General features: G+C 41.6%; 1 protein-coding gene across 9 annotated transcripts in view; it reads left to right on the top strand.

Annotated features, from left to right (window-relative positions):
- Positions 1 to 10,777, top strand: part of Robo1 (roundabout guidance receptor 1) — a 374,498-nt gene that overhangs the window by 317,060 nt on the left and 46,661 nt on the right. For 6 of the 9 annotated variants that reach the window (XM_038345986.1, XM_038345985.1, XM_038345989.1 and 3 more), the window contains 3 exons: positions 4,641 to 4,838; positions 8,350 to 8,376; positions 9,758 to 9,800. In XM_038345986.1, coding sequence (XP_038201914.1) covers positions 4,641 to 4,838; positions 8,350 to 8,376; positions 9,758 to 9,800 — 268 coding nt within the window. The remainder of the gene's footprint in view (positions 1 to 4,640; positions 4,839 to 8,349; positions 8,377 to 9,757; positions 9,801 to 10,777) is intronic. The other 3 variants (XM_038345990.1, XM_038345988.1, XM_038345987.1) reach the window with 1 other exon arrangement.

Raw genomic sequence — 10,777 nt, 5'->3', positions numbered from 1 at the left:
CACAGAAGCCTACATGACCATGATTCAATACAGAAAATATATTATATGCAGAATATACAAATTAACATTCACTACAAAAAATATATTACATACAGAATATTCAAATTAACAGGTGGTTAAAAGTCAGATATAAAAAACAAATACTATTGTTCCTAAGACAAGATAAAAATAGCTTGATTTTTAAGCAGTGATATTTATATTATTAAAGGTAACAAGAAGTGCAGAGTCAACTTTATATATTAACAACCAGAAATAAAATTTTGGAATATTTTATGTCATATGTTAAATTGTGGCCAAAGGATCGGGTGACACAGTCTGCATGCTTCCCAAGCACATACCTTCTTAAGGCACTAACAATACTGTCATCCTAGAATTATGTCAAGATAAAATTAAGAAACATCCAGCCTGGAATATTGTACTTATTTCATTGTTAAGACAATGCCAGTGGCTCTAAGCTAGACAGAAAATCTTTGCAATGTAACACAGTAAAGTTTCCCGAACACCAGTTATTGGTTAGGACTCAGTTCCGTGTAAGTTCTGAGTGCCAGGCACTGTGGACCACAGGCCAATGAAATTGAGGCTTTAAGATGAAGTTTCCCGGGCTGTCCCCAGGCCAGCTGAAGAGAGGAAAGGAGACACATCCTATGGGAGAACTTAAATGCTTCAGGCTAAGACGGGGGCATCTTGCTCTTACCCATTCTGATTGCACGAAAGGTATTTGGGGCCACCACAGAATGAGGTCGCTGGGTAGGGAACCACCTTCCACCCAGTGGAGATTTAAATGCTAATTGTGAGGTTCCCATTTAAAGCTTGCTCACCTGGCTGCAACTCTGGGCTAGAATTTCCTAGTTTTTAACTCACCATTCCCACTTACCAGCTTTGAATGTAATTATTACATGCATCTCTTTTAGACAAAAATAGCTTCACAACTTGTTTCAAGCAATACAGGAAATGGAAGAAAAGGGCTTAATGCATCTGTTAGAATGTTTTAACATGCATGCAGGAATAAATATAAGTTGACACACACACGTTTATCCACTTTGGTGTAATGTCAATATCTATTTTTTAACATTGCAAGTTACATCGCTGTGATCCTGTTGACGATGTTTGCTTTTATAGCACACTGCCTTTTCGTCCTATTATTTCGGAAGATAGGTTGGAAAGGGGGACTGTCGGTTATTTTATTAAGATTTATATCAAGAAATTTAAGACTCAAATATTTTAATATAGCCTCAGCTGCAGTGAGACCAAACCTGATATACCGAGTGGCCATTTGAATTCATTAGTCACACCACACTTTATTCCATTCAGCCCATCTGGTCGCTGGCAGTGGAACCTCCCATGGCCCTTTCTATAAAATCTTAAGCTACCTGATTTAACCTTGCACAAACAGCCATGAGATCTATAAACCTGGTAGACACAAAGGATGAATTAAGAATGAAAAGAATGGGCCTGCTTAGTGAGCGCTGAGAGGTGGAAATGCTCTTAGGCCAACCAGAGATAAAAGGGTCTGGGACATGAAATAAAACTTTTCATCAACAAACAGTTGCAAGCAGGTGACTGCTGGCAAAAATAGTTTCTCAGCCTTGACCCTCTGTAGAGTGAAATTAGCAGCTGCGTACAAGGAAAGGGTACATGTTGCACTCGCATGCGCGCATGTGCGCACGCAAACACACACACACACACACACACATACACACAGCATGAAAAGGAATTTAGACCTTCCATGTGGAAAGAGGAGCGCTGTATTCCTAAAGCAGTCTCAGTACACACTAAAAGCTATTTATTTTTATTGCCAGTTGTCTTGTCAAGAGGCAGTATCATTTAATAAGAAAAAAGTCATGTTCAAGTTCAGAAATGTTGTTTATGAAGAATCATTTGTGTCGATTATTGTTCTCGAAATGAAACCATGCCAGGGAACCAGAACATGTTCCAATTTTAAATCAGAATTGCTGATGTCTCTTCGATCTGGCTTAGAGTTCTCTTTCCCCAGAGTGGCCATGAATCAATCGGTCCTCCCTTGACGGGGCTCAGATGATCTGGTCACTGGTGTTTACCTTACTAAAGTTTCCCTGTCCCAGGGAACTGTGACTGGCAGGTGCCCTGAACGTTTTATGTAACCTGTCTGCCTGACCCCTCTCTAGGATACCTTTACCAGGAAGAGTGAGAGACAGGTGTCTATGTCCCCAAGGAGACATGGGGGAGGCAATGGGACCAAATTCGTGACAGAAGCAATTTATTACACACAGATCTGCAAGGGAGAAGGCCACCGGAGCCACTCAGTACCCTGCAGTGTGAATCTAGAGAAAGGACCTGTGGAATCATGGTGTCTTTATTGGTGCTCAGAAGTTTCCTCAGAACTAAGCCCCTGTAAATTTTAAGGGTTTAGTTGTGCCGAGAGGAAACAGTGATGGATTCCACAGTGTCCTGCCATCGCTAAGAGGCTGTCACTACTGGACATGGGCACAATCCATAGAGAACGAGCTGGATCATGAAGGAGGTTGAACTTCTGTGTTCCATCCAGAGTTGGTCATAAGGAGGCTAGAGTATCTGGATTGAGCATGCTAAGACCTGGGAGAAAACAGGAAGAGAGAGCTGCAGAGATAGTTCTGTGCTTGCGGAGCAAGTGTGAGAATCTAAGTCGGAGTCCCTAGGACCTATGTTAAAGCTGGGCATGGCAGCATACTTCCAGAGAATCCCAGCAGTAGGGAGGCAGAGAGAAACAGATGCTTGTAGCTCGCCTGCAGCCAGACCAACTGAAATACTGAGCTGTGCATTCAGTGAAAGCCTGTGTCCAAGACATAGGTGGGAAGCGATTGAGGAAGACATTCAGTGCTGAATTTTGGTGTCCACAGGCATATTCATAACACATACATACCCTCACCCATATGCACAGCCATTGGCACCCAAAATGTATGCACACATACACACATACATTTTTCTCAGAGCTCAAACATATTCTTAGGAAATGGGCCTGACGTTCTCACAACAGGGGAAAAAAAAAAAAAAAAAAAAAAAGGACTAAGCCAACTCTATCCCCCAGTACAGTCTCTTTGCTGCTAATGGGTTTAGGAGCAGAGGGAACCATTCCCTTTCCTGTGTGCCCACTGACGGCTCTGCCGGACTCCAGTGCATAGCTCCAATCCGCTGGTTATACAGAGGGTCCTGGCTGAGTTAAACGGGTCACAGTGCATAACCATAGGACGTGAATCTGAGAAGGGAAGGGCCAGAAATGAGGGGGCTGCTAGGAATGGGAAGGAGATGATGAGGGGAACATAAGAATACTCTGTGTGTATCGAATAGCAAAATTCCAGTGAACGGGGAAAATAGAGCCAAATCAACATGAAGCTAGAAGAATGCAGGGCATTAGTAGTTTATGTCAGATGATTCAATGATAGGAGGAATAAAATGGGCAAGTGCCTCTTCTTTCACCAGATAGAGTGCAGAAAGATATTAAAAGGACTGCCACTAGTGGGGACACTGCACACTGCGCAGCCTGAAGTTGGGCATCACTAAAGGTCAACAAATCGGGTTGCCTTGCTGGTGAACCAACAGCCTTGATTTCCTAGAGTTCCCAGGCAGCTCTGCGGGGCCTTAACTAAGAACTGCAGGCTTCAGCACCCTCTCTATAGGCCTAAGACAAATGGAAAATGAGTTAATTTTATTACCCATATATTCTATCAATTTTTAATTTTGAATCAAAATGTCAAACAGAAAATATGAGTCCTTTTGGCTATTCATAACACTTGATGATTCTTTTACATATTTAATGTTCTTTTCTTATTTCTAATGTGGATCATCATTATTACTATTCTAAAAGAAAGATTATCTGTAGTTCTGCCAAAGCTAATTTTTATAGTGTTTTAGCAATCTTTGATTTTATAATTCTTTTTGAATATAAGTTCAAGTAATGTATAATTAAGATAGTTGAGAATCATACAAAATATTTGTGGGGCAGGAACAAACACATTTTTTTTCAAGATCTACTTACAGAAGAGGTAAAATTTCAATTCTAGCTTCCCACCCGCCTCCTGCTTCCCAAATCATTTTTAAGACAGAGTTTCACTGTGTAACCCCAGCTGGCCTGGGGTTCTCTGTATAGACTGGCTGGCTTCAAATCACACAGAGATCCACCTGCCTCTGTCCCCTGGGTGCTGGGACTAAAGCTGTGGGCCACAGCACCTAACCTATTTCTATCATTTTTGAAGCAAATACCTGAGGGTTCCTACAGAAGTGTGAAAAAGTGTATGTCTTTTCTATATTTACTAATTCAGCACCCCTTTTTTCTCAGAATGCATTAAATTATTCCATAGTTTAGAGGTACATTGGTATATGTAGTTAGTTTTTTCATATGAAACCCACACTAAACACCCACACAGTATTCTGAAATAAAAAGACAGAGGGCATTTGTCTTTAACTATAGCCTCATAAAAGTATGACATACTTGTTTTGAATTAAAATAAATGGAACAAATAAATTCTTTCCCCTAAAACCTCTTGCATTTCCCAGTGATGGCTGAGGCAAAATGGAAAACAAAATCATTGTCCAGATGCTAACAAGATGAAACAAGAGCCATGTATACTGTACTGTACTGTCATGTTGAGATTTTGACCCTTATTAACCAAGAGGTGGCCTTTCAGATTCTCATGGAAATCCCGTGTCTCCCGAGGACCAAGTGAGCCTTGCTCAGCAGATCTCAGATGTGGTGAAGCAGCCAGCTTTCATTGCTGGCATTGGGGCAGCCTGCTGGATCATCCTCATGGTCTTTAGCATCTGGCTGTACAGGCACCGCAAGAAGAGAAACGGTCTCACCAGCACGTACGCGGGCATCAGGAAAGGTGTGGTGGCTATAAAACCTTTTATCTTAAACTGATAGTGTGTTACTCATGGCACACAGACTTCATTAAATGGCTTTACTATGGGAGGGTTCTCAATAGTGCTGTTATATCTCCACATTGTCTATATAGGAACTTGCTTGTGTGGCAAGCCAGGAATAGACTCTTCCAGTCTCTCTGGGCCCACCTTTTTCTAAAGAAAGCACTCTTTGCTTGCAATGATTCGCAGCTCAGAGGCGGGGCTGCACATGCCTAGAGACTCGCATGCCTTTGCGACACACCCTCAGATCTCAGCGCTGCCCGTGTTTATTTTTTACTCCCTGAGTCAGTTCTTAAGACTCCCCTGTAGATAGCCGTCCTCTCCATTCTTGTCTTTGATAACTCAGGTTTACACTGGGGCAGCTCTAAGTCGCGGTGTTTAGTGGACAACCCCTTACCTGTGTTTGTTTATAGTGCTCCCTTTTGTTCTCAAAGTTCTCATGAGTTGGATGCTAATGGTGTGATTCACCCTCTATGTGGGCCCCATATGTCAACATAATAGAAGACCTTTACATTGCTGCAAAGCAGACGTTGTAACGGTTGCCAATAAGGCTCCCCCTTGCCCAACCATGACCTCCTTTCTATGCTAACTGTGCACACGTTTCCTAAGCAAACACTTTAGACATGCCCTGGCAAAGTACTGCCTCTGACTAATTGTGTGCCTAAGTCAGTATTGTCAGCGCTAGGTGGAACTCAAACACCCCTGTACCTTTGGACAGAATCCTAGCTCTGCAGTCTCAGATTTCTGTGCTCTTGATTACAAGAGATCTTGACAAAAGAATGAGCGACACTGTCACCAGTCCTGTGAAAATGAAGCCCTGATTGGCCCTGCAGCCCCCTTCCGTATGTAAATCTTCTCAGGCATTTTCATCTGTGCACCCCCACCCCCCACTACACACACACCAGACACGAGTTCTGTCAGTGGCCCTGCTGGGAAATAGCAAAGAAGGGCTTGGAGGGCTTGGGGTCAGTGCAAAGACAGTGCAGCTCATTATGCATACAAAGAGGAACAATGACAGACACATGCTGGCCATATGATCCTTTGGCTGGGATCAATGGAGAGAAGGGCTTTGTGGGAGGTGGCTTGGGGAGGGAGGAGGGTATCCTCGGAGGCTCTTTTTGAAATCTGACTTGAGTTAGGAAACAGGGCTAAGTAATATTGAAATGTGGAGTCCCCTGCACTTTCTGGTGGACAGGCCTCCATCAGCAGCTTGGTTGAGTGAGCATTCAGTCTTTGAGCTCCAGGGTTTCCTGTCACAGCGAAGTGCCTTAGCTGTGTAAGTGTAGCAGGTTAATGCTCTGTACTGTCTTGCTCTTGTGACGCAGACCCCTCCTAGCTCTCCAAAGCCTTCCTTGCCTTTACTAATGTCCTTTGAGCATGCCAGCAAACACCTCCGTGCATTCCCCAGAGCTAGCCAACTAATCCCATTGCCATTTCAGTTAGCCCCCGCTGAACAGAAATCATAAAACGTAATTCTGAGTGGGACTTACTGAGCCCCTGACTCTGTTTTCCTCACCTTAGCATTTTTTTGGGTAATTCTTTTTCTATGCAATTTTTAAAGCACGTTGTGTCATCTGAAATTTCTTATGCTAAAAAAGTAATGCCAGCGAATCTAAGTGAAATGAAATACGGCATATCTTAACAGAATCGGTGCAGAGTGCACGTTTGCCTGCACAAGGTCAAGCCAGAGTGTGGCTTTTTCACACTAGTGGGGATTTTGGGGGTGGCCTCGCTGAATTTCTCTGTGTACGACGTGCAGCGGTCTTGCATACCTGCCTGCGTTCATTCACAAAGATCCCCAGCATTAGCGAGCACACAGGGTATTAGCTATGGCCTTGGAAGACTTGGGAATTCAGTTGGGTTTGGGTGGGTAAAAATCCCACTTGGTGCTCCCCTGTCCTCATTTGTTTTTTCTCTTCACAGATGGGTTAGCGAAAGCACGTAGACTGGCCTTTCTGGTCCCCTGTGTCCTTGTCATCGCAGAGTAATGTTCAGGCACTCTATTCTTGTGTGAATAACTTTAGTTTCAAACGCACCTCTTTTTTATATTTTATAAGGACTTGTTAGTATTTTTTTAATATAGCTAAATTATATTGACTTTGAAAAGATCTGAGTGAAAAAAAAAATCACAATGGGATTGTCCTGCCATGCTACACACGAAGGCCACTGTATAAATTGAGGCTGCATTGAGGGTTTTGTCATTGTTCCTTCTTGTATGCTAATATCACATAGCTTGCAAAGAAGTGGACATGGTACACCCTTCCAGCATGTTCCCATCAAAGTTCAGATCCTACCATCAATTTCCTATTGATATATAAATGGAAAATATGCTTTGATATTTTTGATACATGATAAATAATCAATATAGCTACTTATTTGCCCTCAAGAATTGTTGCGAGCAATCTTTAATTTGAAAGGAAGGCATTTCCTGCTTTCCCTATTAGGGCTGCATTTCCTTTAAATTGAAGGGGAGAGATTGGAAAATCATTTCATCTCCTCCCTCTATGAAATAGCATGGAAATTGCAGTGGTGCTTGCCTGCCCCCAGCAAAGGGAGAAGATGGGGGAAGGGGGGGCAGACTGCTACTTTTGAGGTCTGCAGTTCAATTTCAGGCATTATTGATTAGATTAAGATTTATAACTACAGAAAGAGTGGAGGTTCTCCGGGGGGTGTTATTGTTCTTTTGTTCTGCTTCTAGAATGGCATTAAAAATGTTCTGTCTGTCCCTAGAAAGCTTCTAAATGTAAAGGATGACAAATAAATTGGAGGTTTAGCTCCACATCTCTACATCTCTTACTCTCCATTCACAAGTTTTCATGATCATTTTTAAAAAAGCAAAAACAAAAACAAAAGAAAACCATGTTACTCTGTTTCTGTGCTGCCAGGCATTTCTCACCAGTAAAGCTGTATAATTTGTTTGATTCTCTCTCTCTCTCTCTCTCTCTCTCTCTCTCTCTCTCTCTCTCTCTCTCTCTCTCTCTCTCTCTCTCTCTCTCTCCCCTCCCTCTCCCCCGATTCCAGTAATGAGCACCCCACTGCACCTACTATTCCACTTACCAAGCATTTACTTTCAGATGTCCAGATAAGGATCCAGCACAGCCCTGATAATACTTGTTTAAGAATCCATCATCCAGTGTTTGGGAATGATTAATAGTGGAGGATTCCTGTTTGTTCTAAAGCCATGGGCAGACGCTGTGTTCCTAAATGCAAGGTCATCGGCAGGCTAACCCAGACAATTCCCCTCCTGAGAGTATTAGAATGTCAGCCACTTCAGAATGGTACCTGTAGAGACAGGCTGCTTCTTTTTCAGACTTCAGATGGGGTGTTACTCATATATCAGAGTGTCAAACCCACTGGCTTGGTTCTTTACATTTGTGTTATGTTCAGCTGTCTGCTTGATTTATACTAATGTGATATGTTCCCCTTCTCTCTCCAGCTTAATAACTAGTTTATATTTTTGTTTTGATTTTTCAGTCCCGTCTTTTACCTTCACACCAACAGGTATCTATTTGCACTTACCCTCTTCCTTCCGTGTGTTAGTTTGGCGTGTGTCGTGCTGTTATGTCTCAGTTCTAAAGGGTAACTTGGGGAAAGGACTTGCATAGACCACAATGTTGCGTTTACTCATGCCAGGCATGCGTCTGAAATAGAAACAATGGGCGTTGCTTTTCATCTACTCAGTGCAGTTACATATCCTGCATGCCACATTGCATCTTAGCCTGTGTGCATGTGTCTCCATTAAACCAGCACACTTTTCTACCCCCGGCATGATTTAACACACTAATCATCTTACTGGTCAGTTCACACTAGGCCATGCATCTTTCTCCCCTCGACTTCAACTTTGAAGTTTTCCAACAACAGACAGATTTCTCTCCTTTGTAGTTCTCTGTCCATAGAATTACTATTCTCAGAAGCACCCCAAATCTCTGCCCACATGAGCAATAAACTTCATTTCCGACAAGTCAGAGTCCTCGTCTTAGTCCCCTTCAGCTTCTTTTGGAACAGATTCTTCTCTCATGTCAGCTCCAGTCAAAGCCGTCCCTGTAGTTCTGTGTCCTCAGTTTTAATCCAGTTATTGGGATCACTGGGCACAGTTATCTCTCTCTAGCAGACTTCCAGTTTGGAGTTTTTCTAAGTAGCGGAAACTTGGCAGCTTTTAAAAACACATTTCTTAGAAAATGTGTCTGTATTTACAGGAAAGCTAATCTTCTTAACTCCATGCCTAACTATTTATAAGTCTGTGTTTGTTCTGGCCAAAATAAAATGGATTAATCTTTAAATGGCATTAAAATATTTTTTCACCATATCTGATATAAATATAATGTCTAATAGAAATATAATACGACAGGGTTTTCACAAGTCAAATATAAAATAGGTCACATCAATCGTCCCAACTTGAAATAAGTCTTTGTGTGTAGAAGGAGGGTTTATGTGATCATGTATCTTCTCTTTATCTCTGTGCCTTCTTCTGGGAAGACAATCTAGCAAGTTTTCTTCCACTCTGAATTTAAGATTATCCATATAGAAATCATAGAATTATGTTATCTGGTAAGAAATTCTAAAGAAATTTATAAAGATACTAATGTGCACATATGAATGAGCTGTGCTTAGTAACAGCATACTGAATTTTTGATTTTATTTTTTGCAATCATATTGGAACACTGAGAAATTAAGAAGGATGTATAGTTAGTCTAAAAACCATCTTTTAAATGATTCCTAGATGGAACAAAAGTCTGCTGCATCTGGCAATGGTTTTTTAGAGTTTCTGGGCAGGAAGGGAAACAGAATGATATTTTTGAAAGATATTCATGAATATGATGGCTCCTGCTATATAAACATGTCTATTAATTGTTCTTTCTCTCTTTTTATTGTAATATTCTAGTAACTTATCAAAGAGGAGGCGAAGCCGTCAGCAGTGGAGGGAGGTAATTATCTTACTTGTTTTCTTTTAGATGCGAAGGGGTATTCCAACTCTTTCCTGTCTTCTCAGTGTCATTGCTTCCTTTTTTTCAAAGACTAAACCTCCATTTGAAATTTGTTCAAATACTTCGAAGAGATCTCTCCCCTCCGCTGCACTCTAAACCAAGGGGTTTATCGTGATTGCTGTGAATGCTTGCATTTTTAGTCGTTGACCACGAGAGGGAGCACTTGACCCAAGAAAAACAGACTTGCTGATGTAGCAGATGATTACAAGGAGTTAAAGTGATTAAGCTGTGGCACCACGAAGATGAAGAAATATAGCTAGTTAACAGACACCATCAGAGAAAGGCGTTCCCTTGAAAACCTGCTGAACGCAGCAGTGGCTGGGAAGTTGTGGCTGCTGTCTGTTCTTCCGGAGGAATTTAGCAGAATTCCCGTCTGTGTTTGGGGGGAAATACGTTTAAAGGCCGAAATCTAGATAGCTTGTTAACAAAGAGATTTTTCACCTCTAACTAAAATGAACCTCTATTCCACATTTATGTTATTTTTTGGTGATTATTATTCAGTGAATTGTAATATATTCACAGAGAAATCACAAATTGGAGCAGTATAAAGCTTAAAGGGGCTGAAATGGTATAAATCACAGGTGACAGGCTTAAGTATTTTCCACAATAAGGTGATTTTTTTCAATCCCCTAAAATTCAGTAACATTAAGATGATGGGGCGTGGAAGAAAAGGAAAATTAGAAACCCTTCCAACAAAAACTCCTTTAAAATTCAAATTTGTTTAACTTACTAAGTACCTTTGTGTGTAGTTGAATAACCTGCTTAGCTACCGGACAGTGAAAAATGAATCCAGTGTTATTCCTGCATCTAAGCAGTGTCTGACAGGAACATTGCTGAACTTGCTGTATAACAAAGAGTGATTTGGAAGAAGAGGTTGCCTGCTTCTAGCCAAGGCTTTGCAAATGTAGCAATGGGTA

This window comes from Arvicola amphibius, chromosome 10 (genome assembly GCF_903992535.2).
Source record: "Arvicola amphibius chromosome 10, mArvAmp1.2, whole genome shotgun sequence".
Classification (NCBI taxonomy): domain Eukaryota; kingdom Metazoa; phylum Chordata; class Mammalia; order Rodentia; family Cricetidae; genus Arvicola; species Arvicola amphibius.
The sequence above is the reverse complement of the archived record's forward strand: the minus strand, read 5'-3'. Positions and strand labels throughout refer to the sequence as shown.